This window comes from Schistocerca americana, chromosome 5 (assembly GCF_021461395.2).
Source record: "Schistocerca americana isolate TAMUIC-IGC-003095 chromosome 5, iqSchAmer2.1, whole genome shotgun sequence".
Classification (NCBI taxonomy): Eukaryota; Metazoa; Arthropoda; class Insecta; order Orthoptera; family Acrididae; genus Schistocerca; species Schistocerca americana.
The window spans coordinates 672,621,876-672,643,570 of NC_060123.1; the positions used below are offsets into that span (position 1 = coordinate 672,621,876).

The 21,695-nt window shown below is 37.5% G+C and overlaps 1 protein-coding gene across 1 annotated transcript in view; it reads left to right on the forward strand.

Moving 5' to 3' along the window:
* Positions 1–21,695, forward strand: part of LOC124616091 (CCR4-NOT transcription complex subunit 11) — a 103,987-nt gene that overhangs the window by 58,568 nt on the left and 23,724 nt on the right. The window contains exon 8 of the mRNA XM_047144343.1: positions 17,000–17,139. Within this exon, the coding sequence (XP_047000299.1) occupies positions 17,000–17,139 (140 nt within the window). The remainder of the gene's footprint in view (positions 1–16,999; positions 17,140–21,695) is intronic.

The following is a 21,695-nucleotide window of genomic DNA, read 5'->3' on the forward strand; positions in this document are numbered from 1 at the left end:
GTAAATAGCCTTTCGCTCCCTGCATTTTACCTCTGCCACCTTTAGAATTTGAAAGAGAGTATTCCAGTCAACATTGTCAAAAGCTTTCTCTAAGTCTACAAATGCTAGAAACGTAGGTTTGCCTTTCTTTAATCTTCCTTCTAAGATAAGTCGTAAGGTCAGTATTGCCTCACGTGTTCCAACATTTCTACGGAATCCAAACTGATCTTCCCGTAGGTCAGCTTCTACTAGTTTTTCCATTCGTCTGTAAATAATTCGCGTTAGTATTTTGCAGCTGTGACTTATTAAACTGATAGTTCTGTAATTTTCACATCTGTCAACACCTGCTTTCTTTGGGATTGGAATTATTATATTCTTCTTGAAGTCTGAGGGTATTTCGCCTGTCTCATACATCTTGCTCACCAGATGGTAGAGTTTTGTCAGGACTGGCTCTCCCAAGGCCGTCAGTAGTTCTAATTGAATGTTGTCTACTCCCGGGGCCTTGTTTCGACTCGGGTCTTTCAGTGCTCTGTCAAGCTCTTCACACATTATCATATCTCCCATTTCATCTTCATCTACATCCTCTTCCATTTCCATAATATTGTCCTCAAGTACATCGCCCTTGAATAGACTCTCTATATACTCCTTCCAACTTTCTGCTTTCCCCTCTTTGCTTAGAACTGGGTTTCTATCTGAGCTCTTGATATTCATGCAAGTGGCTCTCTTTTCTTCAAAGGTCTCTTTAATTTTCCTGTAGGCTGTATCTATCTTACCCCTAGTGAGATAAGCCTCTACATCCTTACATTTGTCCTCTAGCCATGCCTGCTTAGCCATTTTGCACTTCCTGTCAATCTCATTTTTGAGACGTTTGTATTCCTTTTTGCCTACTTCGTTTACTGCATTTTTATATTTTCTCTTTTCATCAATGAAATTCAATATTTCTTCTGTTACCCAAGGATTTCTACTAGCCCTTGTCTTTTTACCTACTTGGTCCTCTGCTGCCTTCACTACTTCATCCCTCAGAGCTACCCATTCGTCTTCTACTGTATTTCTTTCCCCCATTTCTGTTAATTGTTCCCTCATGCTCTCCCTGAAACTCTCTACAACCTCTGGTTCTTTCAGTTTATCCAAGTCCCATCTCCTTAAATTCCCGCCTTTTTGCAGTTTCTTCAGTTTCAATCTGCAGTTCATAACCAATAGATTGTGGTCAGAGTCCACATCTGCCCCTGGAAATGTCCTACAATTTAAAACCTGGTTCCTAAATCTCTGTCTTACCATTATATAATCTATCTTATACCTTTTAGCATCTCGAGGATTCTTCCATGTATACAACCTTCTTTCATGATTCTTGAACCAAGTGTTAGCTATGATTAAGTTATGCTCTGTGCATAATTCTACCGGGTGGCTTCCTCTTTCATTTCTTAGCCCCAAGCCATATTCACCTACTATGTTTCCTTCTCTCCCTTTTGCTACTGTCGAATTCCAGTCACCCATGACTATTAAATTTTCATCTCCCTTCACTATCTGAATAATTTCTTTTATCTCATCATACATTTCTTCAATTTCTTCGTCATCTGCAGAGCTAGTTGACATATAAACTTGTACTACTGTAGTAGGTGTGGGCTTCGTGTGTATCTTGGCCACTATAATACGTTCACTATGCTGTTTGTAGTAGCTTACCCGCACTCCAATTTTTTAATTCATTATTAAACCTACTCCTGCATTACCCCTATTTGATTTTGTATTTATAATCCTGTATTCACCTGACCAGAAGTCTTGTTCCTCCTGCCACCGAACTTCACTAATTCCCACTATATCTAACTTTAACCTATCCATTTCCCTTTTTAAATTTTCTAACCTACCTGCCCGATTAAGAGATCTGACACTCCACGCTCCGATCCATAGAATGCCAGTTTTCTTTCTCCTGATAACGATGTCCTCCTGAGTAGTCCCTGCCCAGAGATCCGAATGGGGGACTATTTTACCTCCGGAATATTTTACCCGAGAGGACGCCATCATCATTTAACCATAGCTGCATGCCCTCGGAAAAAATGACGGCTGTAGTTTCCCCTTGCTTTCATCCGTTCGCAGTACCACAACAGCAAGGCCGTTTTGATTAGTGTTACAAGGCCAGATCAGTCAATCATCCAGACTGTTGCCCGTGCAACTACTGAAAAGGCTGCTGCCCCTCTTCAGGAACCACACGTTTGTCTGGCCTCTCAACAGATACCCCTCCATTGTGGTTGCACCTACGGTACGGCTATCTGTATCGTTGAGGCACGCAAGCCTCCCTACCTACGGCAAGGTCCATGGTTCATGGTTATTCTAAGTTTCTTATTTATTTATTACGTTTTTAATGTTATCTCAACAAATAAAAAAAAGAAAAAAAATCACACAGTAAGGCAACATGGTGATAAGCAGTGCATTCTAGGTATTGCTGTTTTCTACGTACACTTTTTTCTTTGGAAAATGAATGTGGATATTTTGATGTATTACAACATTTGTATACTTCTTTTCCTACTCTTATATTTCTTGCAGTATGTAGTATTTACCATATTAGCTTTGCCAAGAAGATGGTTTATATATTTGTCTTTGGCTATAAATAAATGCAACTGGTAACACTGCTGATTCTTTAATACTGAAAATATCATCCAATGGATGGTCCTGCATAATCTCACTTTCATCATTATGTACTGGAGTGTGAGTAGGTTGACCTCCAGTCTAGCGTGAACCAATCATAATTAAAATGGAGTGTGCTCTCGTATAATATGGCATTCCATTGGCTTCTAGTGTGTTGTACCTAAGAGGCCTCTATTCTTCAGGATCCACTCCACTCACTGTGTCATTTGAAGTTGAATGCAGCTTGTCAAGCTGCTACAGATTTAGTTTTTACATGAGCATAACTATATTACAGTGTTGATTAAATTGTATTAGGGGGGAGAGGACAGTGAAGTCCAGAGGAATCAGTATGGGTAGATCAGATACATCAAAGTTCCATTTACTTTATGATCCTCGTAAAATATTTATTGTCATAACACTATTAATTAGTAATTTTTTTAAGTCCACAATGATTTAGGGGGGAGAGGACAGTGAAGTCCAGAGGAATCAGTATGGGTAGATCAGATACATCAAAGTTCCATTTACTTTATGATCCTCGTAAAATATTTATTGTCATAACACTATTAATTAGTAATTTTTTTAAGTCCACAATGATTTTTAGTGATGGAGAATTAGCTGGCAGACTATGGAGGTTAGCTGTTTGAAACTCCCTCTGTTCATATTTAACCTGAGCAACTTAGAGACCGATTGCGATGGTATGAAAACTCAACCTCCATGAAAAAGCTCGCCGTGCCCACCATTAGTCTACATCATCAGTAGAAATGGTGAGAGCAGAGTACAATGGAATGAAAAGAGGGCAAAGAAGTGGAAATAAGTAAGGTGAGGAGGAGGGATGAGGATGATTGGAACGAAGGCAAGCACATGTTGATATTTAGATCAAAGTGATTATGGTAAGGAAAGATGTGCTGGAGGAGTAGTTCACACCTCTGCAGTTAAGGTGAGATGGGGTGGGGAGTTGAAATGGAGTGGGTATTGAAGCAGCTGTGGAAGTGTGATGCTTCAGCTTCTCCAGGCATAATTCATAACAAAACAGTTCACATGTGAATGGCTGGATGTCAGCATCCAAAGGGAACAATACGAGAAGCAGCTGTGAAAGTGTGATGCTTCAGCTTCTCCAGGCATAATTCATAACAAAACAGTTCACATGTGAATGGCTGGATGTCAGCATCCAAAGGGAACAATACGAGTTGCGTGAAAGTTACGATGTTTGGCTATAAAGTAACAGGTCTATTGCTGTAAAACATTTTATATTTTAAAAACCTTCATATTATTTATTGTCACCCTCAGTAACTCCCCTCTTGTATTTGTACAATGCGTCATGCAAATTTTCCTTTGATGGAAACATGCTGGAAGTCATCCTCTGTGAGCTCTTGTATGACATGGGCTACTTTTTCTTTTACTGCTTCAATGATCTGGAATCTTGTTCCTTTTGATGCAGGTTTGACCTTGGGGAACAGATAAGCACATGGTGCTGGGTCAGGCAAATAAGGTGAGTGGGCTAACACTGGGAATGCTGTACTTTACTAGAAACCTCTTAACAGACGATGCGGTATGAGCTGGTGCATTGTCTTGATGCAGAACCCATGTTGTGTTCTTCACAATTTGTGTCCTACTTTTTTATTATTTTCTCATGGAACTGAGTGAGAACCTCAATGTTGTAAAGTTACACACAATTTCATGAATATGTATTAAAAAGAAATCGTCATTGCTTTGAATTATGATTTGGTCATTCAAGCTCCTTTTCTCTCTCCGATTGTATGGGTTGGTACTTAGCTTGTGTATCATAAGTGAAAAAACAAGAATTGGGTCATGTTATCACTCTTTCCAAGAAATTAGGATCATTTTCAATGGTATTTGAAGTGTCTGTACAAAACGTTTTCACGGGCTGTTTTTTGTTCGGTCTTCAGAATTTTTAGCACCAGTTTTGCACACACTTTTCTCATATTAAATGGGTTATGTAAAATTTGCCTTACACATTCTTTGTCAATTCCTACAGTTTCAGCAATCAATTACATACATTGCCAGTGGTCAGGTGAAATCAGATTACTTGAACTAAACTCATCCCGAACAGGCCATGAAGGCCCACCGGTACCAACGAGCTGCCGCCGTTGGATGTTCATATGGAGATGCATGTGGTCAGCACACCACTCTCCCGGCCATATGTCAATTTCTGAGACCGGAGCCACTACTCTCAATCAAGTAGCTCCTCGGTTTGTCTCACAAGGGCTGAGTGCACCCCACTTGCCAACAGCGCTCGGCAGACCGGATGGTCACCCATCAAAGTGCTAGACCAACCTGACCGCTTAACTTCAGTGATCTGATGGGAACCAGTGTTGCCAATGCAGCAAGGCCGTTGATAATCAGATTAGGCCATTGATAATCAGATTAATTACATTTTTGATATTTTCATCCATTTTTGGTATTGAAGTGCGACCCAAGTGTGAGTAATTTTCAACAACCATCTTTGAAACACTTGACCACTCAAACTCGTGTACATGATTAACAGTCTTCACCATATGTTTCTTTTAGTAATAGGTAGCTTTCAGCAGCAGTTTTTCCAAGTTTCACATGAAACTTCATGACATTTCATTGCTCTGTTACGCTCCTCATTTTTCCAGCAAAATAAAATAACAGCACATCCACAAAACAAAGGCCACAGTCTTACATATTTATCTACAATCATCAGAGATGCCACATTTGGCTGAGAAATCGTCATGCTTCACATCTATTAGTTGCTCATCTTTGGTGCACACGTACTTACTCTCTGACAACATCAGTTGTATTATTTTAAAGCCACACCTCGAATATAACACCTCTGATTTCTTTTCTTGCAAACTAATCCCACAAAAACTGGGGAATGTGTGTCACTTCTTCACATAATCTTCCTGCAGCCAAACACATTTTTCATAAAGTTAATGGCTTGATTCAGTGGCCACTGGAGATGCTTCTGTAGGAATCTTGTTTGGCCACCGGAAAATCACTGATGCAATAGCAGCATGATTAGTCAGTGTGCAACTGTAGAAAGTGTATTTCATCTTTGAAAACCGTCAAAAATCACTAAGAGAGCTTTCAGAGGAGTAGGGAGCAAAAGAAATCACTTCATACTTGTAGTCACAAACAAGCTGCAGCATTACATTTGCCCAATGCTCTGATGCATTGTCTTGGTGAAGAACAACTAGTGCAGCCTTTTCTGTCCATTTTTCATGCAATGCTGGAAGCGGGTCATCAGAACATCTGTCACCATAGTCCCTTTGGAATGCTATGAGTAAGTATTATACCATTCTGTCTCAGAGCATGGCCACCATAACTTTTTCAACACTGGCACTTATCTGAAATTTTTTTAATGGCAGAGAGTGTGTGTGCTTCATTGAGCTGACTGACGCTTTGTTTCAGGATTGGCAAATGGCTTCCTTGTATCGCCCATTCTCACAGTTGAGAAAAAGAAAGTCCCATTCATGTCTTTGTCATGTGTCAACATTACCTAGCAACATGCAACACGCACAGCCTTGTGGCCATCACTCACACCCACCTGGAGGACACTTTCTACATTTTCTGGTCATCATACAGGATTGTGTGCACAGATCCGATGGACATTCCAACTTTGGGTGGAATGTGTTCCAAACTCATTTGACGAGCCTCCAAAACAACTTTCTCCATTTACTTGATCATGTTGTCAGACTGGGTGGTGCAAGGCCGAGACTGTCTTGGTTTGTAGACATGTCCATGAAATGATCACCACATGTCTCATTCAACTGGGATGAATTTCAGTCAGTGTCACACCATGCAAATGGAGAAAAAGAACGGTTAGATGCTGCTCTTGTAATGAAAACATTGCCATTTCAAGTATCAAAAACAGTGTTCACTCTCGCCACTGCTGCTAATGTTCTGTGTGCCAAACAGTGCTGCCTTTTCTGTCGCACGTTCACAATGAGTGTACTCACATTTTAAAACAAACTACATGTTTCTGTCTGGTTTCAATCCTGCAAATAAATGCCAGAGGTGTTATAACATGAATGTGTCCTGTATTTCAAAGTGACCACAGACACTTACATCTGACCATTAACATGTGGACTATTTCACTGACTACTGAAGTCATTGTTGTTGTGCACAGCATATTCAGTAACCAGCAGTAGTGTTTGTAGTTAGCCACAGTTTGGTAGTGAACATTCAAGGAGGATGGACACCTGGTTAGTTGCCATGTACATCTACTGGGGTAGAATACAATATAAGGCCATGAGGACCAGATCTTGCAGCTAGTTCATCCATTTCAGTGGGTGCAAGACTGAGAGAAGAAATAGCTTAGAGAAGGACCAGGATACTCCACCAGTAGGATGGATGATTTACTATCACATGTTTTGGTAAATGCCATCAACTTATACAGGAGGTTGAAAGAGGCTCAATGAGAGACATGTATTGAAAATGAGAAAGAGATGCTCATAGAAAAAATGGAGCTTATAACAAAACCATTATAATTTTGGAGAAGGGGAAAGTAAAGGTGTTAACCTATAAAGTGCCATTGGGCAACTTTTGCCGAAGTGATAGTGGATAACTGGCAGATCATTGAAAATTTGTTTGATAGAGAAAAACTATTCTGGAACATTTTATAAGAACTATGTTAGTTTCATGATGAATGGCAAAATAGTTTAGAGATTTCACAGTAATGGGTCTGGGTGCACTTGTTACTAGTTAATACCAGTTACATGTTCTGGCTTTCTTCAGACTGATACTGAACTGTTTGGTTCAGCTGTATGTGAGTTCTCTTGTTTTCAGATAACCGTAACAAAACATAGGGTGCTTGCAGTTTCAGTATGGCCCACTTGAGCTATACCGAAAGTAACAAGCAACTATTTTTAAAATTGTTAATCTTTATTTTTTAGACAAACCTAGTACATCAACTTAATCCATACACTTTCTGTCACTTTTCAGCTTGGTTTCCATTTCTTTTCAAACTTGCAGTGAGATGGGAAGAATGTGTGCACATAACATTACAATAGAACTCCAGTCCAGCTTCCTTAAGAAAATGAACATGTTTAAACATCACATACCATTGACATTGCATTTGTTCCTGAACAGAACTAAAAAGATGGTAGTCAGTGTGCCAAGACGTAGCTGTAGGGGCGATTTGGAAGAGTTTCCACCCCAGTCTTCTAACCTTCTTCACAGTGAAACAAGCAGTGCATGAACATGCATTATCCTGTGCAAGATTATCTGCTCAGGATGTTAATCATGTAGTGCATGATGGAGTTTCAATAGTGTCTGGATGTAACAGGAAGTATTTGTGGTTTGTCCAGGTCCAAGGAAATCAATCAGAAATGTGACTATTTGGCTGATGACATTTTATTCACTTTCTTCTTAGATAGTGAACCCAGTTGATGAAATTCCATACTCTGGCACATAGTTTCAGGCGCTCAATGATGGAACTAGCTTTCATCGCATCACAATACTAAACAAAAAATCATTGCCTTTATTTTGAAATCTCTGAAGAAGGTTGTGGGTGATGGTTCATCACTGAGGTGTGTGATTAATAAATGTGGGACCCACTGGGCACAAACTTGATAATCTAAGCTTTGAATCCTTTCTTGCACTGCAGTGTGTCCTGCTGCAAGTTATGCAGTGATTTCATTCTCTGTGACATGCCTGATTTCTCTAATGAGCTCATCAGTTTTCTCCTTGTTGCATTCTGTGGAGGCAGTTTGAGGGCGACCTACAAGGCTCATCTTGGAGACTGGTGTTTCCATCCTTGAAACATTTCACCCATCATGTAACACTGCTGACACCCATGCCAACATCTCTATACACACTGAAATCTGAGATGAATATCCTCTCTCTAACAAGGAATTCAATGACATCATGCTGTTGAAATGAAACATTGATGTTGATCATTTTGAAAGTCACATAATAGCCTGTGGTCACATAATAGATGCCAATGATGTGGCAGTATGGTGTGAATTTTGTAGTTTATGTTCCTGCAGTGTGTTTTGTACCTTATTGGACCTGGAATTTTAGCAGTGGGTTGCTTGTAACTTTCAGTATGGTTTTCATAGTTTTATCGGTAAGAAGACGAGAAGGTAGCATTGAAAAAGTGGATGCTTTCTACGTCCAGAAAGGTGGTGAGGTGATTGCTGTCGCTTTAAAAAAGAGTCAACTGTTTGAGAAATGGGACTTTGTTGGTAGAAACTTCATTATTCCACCCCCCGTTCCCCTCCCCTTTCAAGCAACAAGATTCTACGTAGCTAAATCTGTAAAAGGATATACTATTGTGCTATTGAAATGGAGCTGCACAACACCCCGAGCTATAGTGAAAACAGTACAAACAAGGATACAAAACTTACAAAGTGTGAACACACGTGAAGCAACTGAGCCTCACCATTGGTATTGTTACAAGTCGGCCACTATGCTTCTGTATAGACCTCTGCACCCTCCACCCTGACCCCACCTCTCCCCCCTACCCCCCCTCTCCCCTAACCCCTTCCCCTGCCTGACCCAAAATTAAGAGTGAGCTAAAGGGATAAAATGTGCAGTCTTAGTGTAACAGCAAAATCTTAAATAAAAGTCAAAGCCCTAAAACTAATTTTTCAGAAAAATCCTATGGAGAATACAGTATATGAACAAGATCCCAAAGAGACAAAACCTCTCATGCGGAATATCAAAATGATTAGAGAGATTTTATTTTGGAATAAGTTATACCTCTGCCACTGACAATTAAACCTTACTCTTTTACAGGAAGGAACTAAGTATGCAGCCATAATAGCATTTCATCACTTACCTAGTAAATTAAAGTTGCTGGCAGAGATGATGAAAGATTTAAAAATAAGAATAGAAAGTGTTGGTATGTGGTTAGGTTCTACTATTTAATTTTGTTGTGGATGAAGATTATTTTTTTAAAAGAAAAGTGCTGTTTAAATGCCCAGCATGTTGCCTTATTTCACAGAGAACATGTATCTTGTTTGTAAGACTTATGATACATTCCACATCATAGTGATTTGCCATTAATATGATCCAATGATTCATACAAAAACTGAAACTAAACTAAACCAAACCAAGCCAAACCAAAGAGAGGGCAAGTGAAGACCACCACCACTGTAAATATTAAAAAAATACATAAAAAAGTGGAAGTATTATTTTAACAATCAAAAATGATCGGAGTTTTATATTGAATTACAATGAAATATTTAGTCCAAGTGATACATCAGTGGCATTGAGTCTGTAATGATGTCAATTCAAGGAATACTTTTTTAACCATAAAACTTCTGAGCAGTAGAAAATGAGTATTTACCTTTATGGACAAAAGGATCCTTTTTCCTAAATGCTGAACAGATCAAACAAGTGTTGGATATTAGTCTTGTGATCAGATAGGTTGAGTTTAAATTCTAATCTTTCAGTCCTTATTTAGCTTCATGTAGTTTCCCTATAACATCCTCCTTCCTTACTAAAACTGAGACATTGGTCTTTCATTAATTTCCATTGGGAAAGAGCTTCTCCATTAAAGAACCTTCCACAATTTGTTACTTTATTTACAGTGTCAGTTCTTCTCCTTGTTCCCAAAATAAAAATACACACATGAAAGGAGAAATATTGTCATTTGCATTGTGGAAAAAGGTACCAGAAAATAAATAATGCAGATTATGACATATGTGCATCTAGTCTACTGTGGAATACAGTGCAGACATTTGTCATTGTGTTTTTGAAGTATTACACTCCTAACCCTTCTGCATGTTTAGTGACTTACTGTTTTACAAATTGCATAATTAAAAGTTAAATAATATAAATTCAACAATATTAGAGAAGGACACCATATAGCAGAGATGCTGAGTTGTGATAGGTGTGCGTGTATTAGACAAAGGCCTTCCTTCTCTAAAACTGTTACGTTCCATCCTGGATTTTCCATTGTTTGATAATATAAATTCAGGAAATTGTCCCCAACAAGTTGAATGAATATTTAAATCACATCAAAAGTAACAATTAAAATTTTGTGCCAGGCCCAGGGCTTTGTGTAGATTTCCTGCTTTTTGCAAGCTGCTGTCTGTCCAAACACACCACCTTGCCTCACCCAAATTTCTAGTGTTGAATATCATTTTGCAACAAAACAAACAAGATTGTAGCAGCAAAGTACATACAGGATAGTTATAATTAGGTTCCACTTTCAAAAAACTGTTTAAAAAGAAAAAGAAAACTGCTCAAACTTATGTCAAATTTGAACAGAATATTACTGATGAAGGGGGGAATGTTATGAGAAACAAAATAAATATAACAAACATTTTATCATTATGAAATTCGAAAAGGCAGATTCTTTGGAAGTGCATTGTGATAGAGGGAAGGAAACACTTGATCTACACATCAATGAAAGATGTGGCCACAGCACTACATGATGGGGGCAGACGGTAAGGTGCAAACATGCAGTTCATGGGGAACTGCCTGAACTTCAGACATACATGGGAGCACAGTGCTTAAAATTCTCCAAAACATCCTGCATTGCTATCCATACAGAATTACCACTGTTTAGGAGTTGCTTCTTGCTGACCTGCCAGTAAGACAAACGTTTGTTCTAGAATTTGCTGCTTACATGGAACTGGACAATGAATGGCCGTGGAACATTCCGTGGACAGACAAAGCCAATTTCCATCTGTAAGGACATATCAATACACATAACTGCAGCGTATGGGCTACAGAAAACCCACACACACATCATCCAGTACTGCTACTTTCTGCAAAGATAACTGTGTGCGGGTTGACAGCATTGTTTATTGTAGGGGTGTACTTTTTCAAGGAGATGGGTCCTTGTGGGTCCTGTTGCCTGTACACTCACTGGTTTTTATTTACAGCATTTTGAAACTAGAACTGTAATTATGATCACTGGGGAATGGGTTTTTATGTGTTAAAAATTTTAAATATTTCATTTTTATGCAGGTAAAAATGAAAATATGCATAAAACTGTAAATACTTATGTTAAAAAAAAAAAAATGAATAAATCAGTCGGCAATCACAGTGTTGGTGTGATTGATTGAAACAACTCACTGTTACAGTGAACCACAAAATCTTTCTCAAAGTTCTCCATCACAAACTGATGTCTGTGTCTCGAAACAATGCATGATAGATACTGGGAGAAAGACCTTTTAACAGCACATGGTGATAATCTTGTATATTTCATGAAAGGAATGTCACTGGCACACTCATTTACAATTTCACCATTGTCTACTTTCCCTTCCAAAACACTGGCAATTTTACACATAGTATGAAGTCCATTGCACTTCATTAACTGTATCAGTTAACAAGCTGGTTGATTTTTCTAATTTTTTTTGGTAGAGTGAAACAAATAACTCAGATTTGCCGATTTCTAAGGCAGTTCATTTTTTAGTGCACTGTTGTTGAACGAGTTCTGAAGAAGTGTCATCCTTATTTAGTTCATCAATCAGTGAGTTAAATTTTTCTAAGATATTTGCATAATATATTGCTGGATCCACCTGTAAGCTAGCAAGGCAACATGTGTAGTAGACCTCACTCACTATGCAATATGTTTACAAATGAAGTTGATTGAAATTGTGTTCTCATAGCATGATAGTGCATGAGATTTTTATTCAATTTAAAAATTATAACAAAGAAAAATGATAAATTGTTTGTTTTTAGGAAAATTAATTAAAATATTTGTTTATATAAAATATTACAAAAATATGTATTTTTATGTGGAATAGAATTTCATATACAGTTGAAGTGTGCAGTTTCAGGACTTCCTGTCTTAGTTACAATTTTTTATCTATAAGCAAAAAATGATGTTTATTTGTATAAATGTCCATTCCATAATAATCACCATGTATTTATGAAATGTTCACAGTAACAGTTAGTTATAACCCTGTAGTTCAAAACCTGGTGAGCTTATCCCCATTTAATTTTTCTATGCATCCATATCACATCAGGAATATGGAAGAATGTCTTGATAAAATATGTCTCTGAGACATCTGTGATTTTCCCTGTTCTAAATATGTCTTTATCAGTAAGAAAACATGTGCAACAATTCCAGTTATTTGTTTCACTTCTAGCATGGAAGTTATTCTCAAGTTGTTATAAGTTTGATATTGTCTCAGCAGAAATATCAGAAATCTTTATACAGATAAACAGAAATGACTCTTAATATGATTTGCTTTGATGTATAGCAAATTAAATTCAGTCTTCAGTTGTGATTTGCTTCTGTGTTGATAGAAGATAAAGCAGTAAGGATAGAAGAAATGACAGTTACAGCTTAAATTTGCTCAGTGACTTTTTTATTTTGAGGAATCAAAGTAATCACACCTTTAAAGTATACCTATTATTTGTGCAAGAAGTACAATTCCAGTATCACTTTATACTTGGGCTACTGATGTGAAGGACCCTTTTTGAATAATTAGAAATTATTGTGGCTCGGGTATCATCTGGTTGATTCTATTACCCCCCTGTACCAACTGATCAGATCTTTCAATCTGATATTATCATTGTTCAAGAAATCAATGTTGAAAATAAAAATTCAACAGCTGTATTAGAATAAGTTATTACATTAAATAAATAAAATAGTAGTACACAGTTGTGTCTGCTTTTATTTGAAAATATTCAACTGTAGTAGCCCTTGTTGTTCTTGTTTTTATTGTTAGAAACATAACACTGACAACTGAGCCTAGATGTATCAAAGGGATTTATTGGGCTCATTTATAAAACTTTTAAGAACCGATATTAAATAAGGAATCCAGGAATAGATTACAGCCACCTACTTATTACCACTGTCGGATGTGCAAAAACAATGTTAGATTAATTACCACATGCAAAGAGGCATTTAGGTAATCATTCTTCCTTCACTCCATATGTGACTGGAAAAGGAAGAAACCTAAATGCATATTAAAATGGGAAGCATCCTCCCTCAGTGCACTTCACAGTGATTTGCAGAGTGTGGCTGTAGATGTAGATATAGCCAGAAACATTCCTAAAGCCCAGAAACATCATGGCATCATGCTTCCAGTTGTCTCTGTTAATTATCTTGTTGCTCCTGATGTTAAAATGAATGAATGGAATTGATATTGCTGAACCACATTGTATAAAATAATATAGTTCCCATTTTTATTATCATACAGATACAAAGAACAACATGGACTCACAGATACAAAAGGTTTTTATTGGGCACATTTATAAAAGACTAAATGTTAATGTGATTGCACTCGTAGTGTCATTTGATTACATGTCAAACCGCTGTTTTATAATACCTGCAAACAGAATTTCTATTTAATTATGAGTTCATGAGTATCTACTTACTCTTATGGATAAAAGTCCAACCAGTGTTGTAATTTCTCGCAGTTTCTTCAAGTGTGTAGTGACTTCAGATTGAATGATTTTTTTTCCCCACCCAATGAGATATTCTCTCTCTCTCTCTCTCTCTCTCTCACACACACACACACACACACACACACACACACACACACACACACACACACACACACACCTCATTAATCCCCTTTTGATTGCACTGAACTTTTCCTATGTATTTCATAGAATTCATTGGTAAATTACTGGTTAGTCCTGCATTTCCCATTACCTGCTATGCCTGTTTCGGGGTGATACAAATTAAAGTTAATTGTTCAGTATATTTGTTAGCAGTGCTGCAAAATACTCATAACAGGGCAAAAGGAAACTTGATGTTTTGGTACTCTATCATATAAAAACAAAGTAATAAATTGTTTCATATTAAACTTCATGAAAAATATGAAATATGAAATAAAAATTTTATTGTACATGTAATGATACAAAATAAAGGAAAACACCATGCAGTTGTCCATGTTTTTAATTTGTATTGTTGCTTTTATTTCATAAACTATGAAAACTTTGTGTGTAACTGCCTTTTATCATAACAGCCAAAGCAAAGGGTACTCATACTGTAAAGGCTATATTTCCTCATTGTCTATGTCCATTCTGATTTGTTTTGTGTGACAGCATTCATTGAATATCTTCTATGTTGACAATTTTATGGTTTCAATTCTTCTATTACTCCTGGCATATTAGTCAGTCAATGGTTGTACTACTGTTTCATATTGTCCAACGGGCACAATATTTTGGCAGCTGACCTTCTGGGGATGCACAGCTAACTTATATCCCCTCTCCTCATTAGTCTCCATACACAGTTGACACCTGAGGGCACACATTGGTGGCCAAAGAGGCGACTGCATTGGCATTCATATTCGGCAACATCTGGCGGTTGTCCCAGCAGTGGTAACATGGATATAGGCAATCCATCCATTGTGTCCGCCAGCTCATTCTGTTTGTTTAGTGCATAGCGTCTTCTTAGTTAGACCTAGTGCTGGTTCCCAAACCTTATTGACAATGGAACATCACTAACTTGACCTCATATTTTAAGAAGGCTATGATTACCCAATATGTATATGTCAACTCACACACGTATATGTTCAATATTATTTTAATAATTTTTCAATAAACATAAGCAGCTACTATGCCACTATTTAATGAAACATTAATTTCATTCTTTTAACCTTCATTTGTGAATCACAATATTAAATGTTCAAAACAAAGATATCTCTATCACAGGCAACTGCTGAAATGTTGTCTGCAAGAAACAAACTTTGTTTAACTCGCTACACAAATTTCCCATTTGGCTGCATTAAAACCACTAGCAGAGGTGATAACGAGTGTCCATCTGCATATACTGTTGACATTATGGTGTAGCTTTGTGTCTTGTTACGGACAAACCACTCGACTGTGTCAACACCTTTCATTCCTTTTTTGGCAAGAGTTTGCCCAGATATAATTTATAAATTGAACCCACTTAAATTGCTATTGTACACATTCTGCCTGCTGACAATTTCCATTAGAGCTCTGTCGCCAGTGATAAACTCTTCACATGCAGTAAATATGGCTCTCTTGTTACCCAGCTTTTTAGTTGTAATAAGATCAGTTATTTCTTGTGACACAATGCCATGTTTCTTCTCGAAAACATACACTTACACAGCAGATGCTTAAAACCTTTTTAGTCCCACCTCCATTGTGGCTTGAATGTCCCTCTGCCGTATATTAACCTTATGGATCATCATATTCTTACTATATGCATTATTAAATTTAGGTAGACAGATTGTGTTGACCTTTGAAAACTCCTGTTGTTGTGTATCCTGGTTTTCAGTATGTTTACTCCAAAAGTCTAAGTCTCTTTTTTTGTTTAATAATTTGAAATTCCTCTTGACAGTCCTGAAAGACAGATTTCCCTTATTTCCACATTTCCAATAATATACTCCCCTGTTACAGACAGGGCCAAAGTGGTATTTGATGATATTACACCTTCAAAGCAGGCTTCACTCTCACTTATTTCCTCATTTTGACACCCTGCCCCATTATACATAAGCTGTTCAACAGAAAGGACAGCCTCTGGTGAAGAAGCATCGAACATTAGTCCACTCTTTTGGCCTACATCTAGCATGTCTATCTGTGTATCAAGATTGAAAGGTATAATAACAGCCCAAAAAAGCCACATAACAACTCAGTAAGGTGCCTAAGTTAGTCTATGCCAGTGTCCCCATTTGTTTTCAATTACATTATCATGAAAGTCTGTAATTTTCATTTGGTAAGGATCATGGCCATTTGTTTGTAATGGAAATATTACCTAAATTCTCATTTACTTACTTTCAGTGGAAATACGAACAGTTTTACAAAAAGGCTGGAGAGGGTGTTTATTTATTAGTGCAGTTAGGAACAACTATCAATAAATATTGAGTTACTGATTTCAAACATTTATTTACCACTCTGATGCTGAGACTTCTTTCACTTCAGTACAACCATGTTCCAACATTCGAGTTAGTACTGATAGTATCAGCATGATAGGGTTTCATTGTTGGCTTTAGACACTGCATTGAAGGTGAGACAAGCTGGTAAGGGCTCATTCATTGTGGGTATAGTTGTCGTAGTAAGATTGTTGTTGTTGTCGGTGGTGGTGGTGATGGTGGTGGTGGTGTGGTTTTTGTTACTGAATTCAGAATAATACTAGATATAGGAACACTTAAAAGTTATGATTTCTTTCTTTTATTTTTTAGGAGAATGTGGACTGTGCTTTTATTGTCTAATGCAATTTGCAAAAGAATGGAAAATTAGCATCTTACCAATGATGAACTTGATTACTTTAGAACTTTATGTAGTTTCGTCATGTCTCTAGTTAGTAAATATCTGATTAAAAGATTTTCTGCATCATGTTCCAAAAAGTAATCTTGCTTGTTTTAATTTTCCAAGAAAATAAAGTTCTTGACTTATAAAATTAATTGAAATTTATATGTGGACATAGGAAACATTACACTGATAAAAGATATTCACATTTAATCAATAATTGTCTGTACAGGAATGTTAATGTTGCGTATAATTCAAGTAACATAAACCTAATGACTTTTCATAGCTTCCAGATCTGGTCGAAAGTAATCCATTAATAGCTATAGAGGTTCTACTAAAGCTGATGCAGTCAAGCCAAATCACAGAATATTTCAGTGTCCTTGTTAATATGGAAATGTCATTGCATTCGATGGAGGTTGTGAATAGGTGAGTACTTGAAAAATTGGTGTATTTCATTTTTGAAGTGGAAAACATAACCACATTCTGGTTCTGATGATAAATGAATCAGTGGAAGTGTTGCTGTTTATGTATGGAGAATGCCTTCATGAGCCTAACAACACAGAAAAAATAGAGATTGTTGTGTTAACTTTCATATTGCCTTCTGTCATTATAGTGTGTGTCATCATGGCCTAAGAGGAACGTCTTTGACTGGTAATCAAAATGTCCTGAGTCTCCAGTTTGATTCCAGCCTCTGCTTAAATTGTTTAAAAGATCACCAACAATGGTGTCTGAAGGTTTACGGTATAAGAAGTCACCCTCATTCTACATACAGTCTTGTCAGAGACTGTGTAGGAATTGGAAGAGATTCAGGCCACTGCATTGCCCTTGGGTTGGTAAACTGCCCCTAAAGACAGAAGAATCAATAGTGATTGTTGGTGTGAGGCACAGAAGGCAGTAGAAATTGCTGCATTAAACATGCATAATGAGTATATGTAGGACACATGGCTTGTAATTGTAAAACTATTATGATGATCCCTTCATCAGCAAAGGTTGTGGTTTAGTCCCCCATTCAGATCTCTGGGAGAGGACTGCCAAGTGGAGGTAACCAAGAGAAAAAGATTGAATAACAAACAAAAGGGTGACATTCTAAGAGTTGGAACATGGAATTACAGAAGTCTGAATGTGTTAGGGAAGCTATAAAATGTGAAAAAGGAAGTGCAGTGAGTCCAACTAGATATAGTGTGGATCAGTGAACTGAAATAGAAAGAAGATAAGATTTCTGGTCAGACAAATATTAATGTAAACAGTGCCAGTAAATGGTATGATGGAAGTGGGATTCATTCTGAATAGGAAGGTAGGGCAGAGAATGAGTTGATGTGAACAGTTCAGTGATAGAATTATTCTCACTAAAATTGACTGCAAATAAATGTCAACGACAAAAGTTCACATATACATGCTGACACCACAACCAGAATGTGAAGATACAGAGGAAGTATGTGAGAATATTGAACAGGTAATTCAGTATGCAAAGCAAGATGAAGGTCCAATAAGCATGGAAGAGTGGAACGCTGTATTAGGGGAAGGAATAGAAGCTAGAAGTATGGGAGAATAAGGGTGTGGTACTAGGCATGAGGCAGAAGGAAAACCTATTGAGTTTGAATACATTTTAGTTAATAATTGTAAATACATTGTTCAAAAATCACAAGAGGAAGGTTCTGGTGAGACTTATATTCTAAACTTAGCAGGTATAGACTCAGATCACAATTTAGTGACAATGAAGAAGTGGGATACTAAAGTGCTGAGGAGTGATCATAGATGAAACTTCCTGCCAGATAAAATCTGTGTGCCAGACCAAGATTCAAAATTGGAACCTTTGCCTTTCACAGGCAAGAGCTCTATCGAATGAGCTACCCAAGTACGAGTCACAACCAACCCTCACAGCTTTATTTCTGTCAGTACTTCATCCCTTGCCTTCCAAACTTCTCTTGTGAAACCCGCAGGGCTAGCACTTCTGGAAGGATATTGCGGAACCATGGCTTAGCCACAGCAGGGGGGGGGGGATGTTTTCAGAATGAAATTTTCATTCTGCAGCAGTGTGTGTGCGCTGATATGAAACTTCCCAGCAGATTAAAACTGTGTGCTGACAGAGACTCGACCCTGAAGAGTGAAAATTTCAGTGTGATATATGTATATGCTGTAGATATTGCAATAATGAATGCCAAAGTGGGCAGTTCAATTGAAGAGGAATGGGCATCACAAAAAAGAGTAATCACAGAAATTGGACAGGCTGATAGGCCTATAGGTGCAAACAAGGAAATTGCAAAGAAACTTGGGATATCGAAAAAAAATATTTCAGCTAGTCAATAAAAGTAAAAATTATTCAAGAGAGACAGGAATACAAGTCACTTACGAATGAAATAAAAAGGAAGTGCTGGGAAGCTGAGGCAGAATGACTGCAGGAAAAGTACAAATCAAAAAAGAATTTGTGGTCAGAAGGACTGATTAAGCATAGAGATAAGTCAAACAGCCCGTGGTAAAATTAAAAGCGAAGGCATCAAAATTAAGAGTACAAGAGGAATTCCACTGTTAAATGCAGAGGAGGGAGGGGATGGATATAAAAAGTACCGTATTTACACGAATCTAAGCCGCACTTTTTTCCGGTTTTTGTAATCCAAAAAACCGCCTGCGGCTTAGAATCGAGTGCAAAGCAAGCGGAAGTTCTGAAAAATGTTAGGTGCCGCCACAACTAACTTCTGCCGTCGAATATATGTAGCGCTACACAGGCATGCTTTGTAGGCACAAAGATAAATACTGGCGCCAAAACCTCTGCGTCAGTAAATAAATTTAAAAAAAAAAGGTGGAAGACGAGCTTTTATTCTCCGCCCTGAGTTTCCACCACTGCATTTTAATACATTATACAACGAAGTAAATACAAATTCCGTATTGTTCATCTTCGAATGTAGCAGAATTTCAATGTACTACGAAAATCCGACTGGCAAGATGGTTTGGGATGTTTGTCAATATGGCCAAATCTACGTTCTGAATTTTGTCCTACCTGTGGGAAGAGATAGGAACCTGAAGAAATGTGAATCACATGCAGTATTCTCTGCACCATAAGGAAGAATACGAATATAAACATTTTGCAATGTATTGTTTCATGTTTGCTGCTATCTCAATTAAATCCTGTCTGCCTAATAAACTACAAAACTAGAGTGAGACAACAGCAAACGTGGAAGAATATAAATATCGTGTCATGTTTATATTCGTATTATTCTTATGCCTAATAGTAATACAGTCAGAAATGAAGCACGGCAACTGACTAGATTTTTAAATCTAAGATGACTCTAATTTCTGTGCAGAATTTGATGTACTAAAGAAGCGGCCGCAAAGAGTTTCAAACGGAGAAAAATTTTCGCTAAACTCTCGTTCAGAACATCTTCTATCATACGCAGTTTATTATTTGGTTGTTGTTGATCATTATCAAAGAAAGCAGCAGTATAAATAACAACAAATAGCATTGTTTCGCTAATGAGATGATTCCTCTCTTTTTTTCTTAATTGTAAGCGGCAATAGCGCGCACAAAAGCAAGCCGTGCCACGACAAACAATGCATGACACAGTACAGTAATGCATTTTCAGCTTAGAGTGACGTAAACACCTATAACAAAGAAAACGGCACTTATCAGATCAAAGCAAAATAAGCAATCGATTAAAAACCAGACGAAGCACGCGAAAAAGGAAGGGTACCCATATAAATACGGATGGAGCGCCTGACGCATAGCAATGGCTACCTGGTAAAGCTAAACTGCTAAGCTTACGACTCGAACCAAACTACTGTAGCTGTATCGTCATTCATTCGACCTAAATTGTGTCTCGTATTACAATGGACCAACTTTGTTTCGATTTTGAGGTGCGGCCTAAAACTTTTCTCTCCCCTTGAATTTCGAGTCTCAAATTTTACGTGCGGCTTAGATTCGGGAAATTTTTTTTTTTACTTTATTTCGAGTCTCATTTTTCAGGTGCGGCTTAGATTCGAGTAAATACGGTAAATTAAAGGCTTCTACAGGGGAGATAAACTATCTGGAAATATGCTAGAAGAAGAAATTGGAGTGTATGGGAGATATAGCTGATATAGTGATAGAGTCAGGCTTTAACAGAGCTTTGAAAGACTTGCAGATGAGGTAAAAGGCATAGATAAGATTTCCTTGGAGTTTCAAAATCATTGGGAAAAGTGGCAACTAAACTGCTGTCCAGGTTGGTTTGTAGAATCTGAGAGTCGAGAGACATACCACCAGACTTCTGGAAAAATATGATTTACTTAATTCTAAAAATAGCAAAGGCAGATAAGTGTGGAATTGTTGCACAATCAGCATAATAGTTCATACATAAAATTGCTGACAAGAATAAAGTACAGATGGAAATGAAAGTTGAGGACCTGTTAGAAGATTATCAGTTTGGCCTTAGGAAAGGTAAAGACATAAGATGCAGTCTTGGCATTGTGCTTGATATTGGAAGCAAGGCTTAAGAAAAGTCAAGACACATTCATAAAATTTGTTGGCATAAAAAAGCATTTGACAATATAAAATGGTGTAAGATGTTCAAAATTTTCAGGAAAACAAATGTAAGGTTTAAGGAAAGATGGGTAATGCACAATATGTACAAGAACCAAGTGGGGGAAAAGAATGGAAGACCAAGAATGAAGTGCTTGGATTATAAAAATTATAAAACAGGGATGTTGTCTTTTACCTCTACTGTTCAATTACACACTGAAGAAGCAATGGCAAAAATGAAATGCGTATGTGCAAAAATGAAAGTTCAGGAATGAGATTAAAATTCTGGGTAAAACAATCTCATCAATAAGATTCCTGGTGACACTGATAGTCTTAGAAGAATTACAATAAACTGAAGACTGAGTGAGGGGGTGCAATGGTTAGCACCCTGAACTTGCATTTGTGAGGACAACAGTTCAAACCCACATCCAGCCATACTGATTTAGGTTTTCCATACGGCCGACTTCTTTCCCCATCATTCCTAATCCAAAGG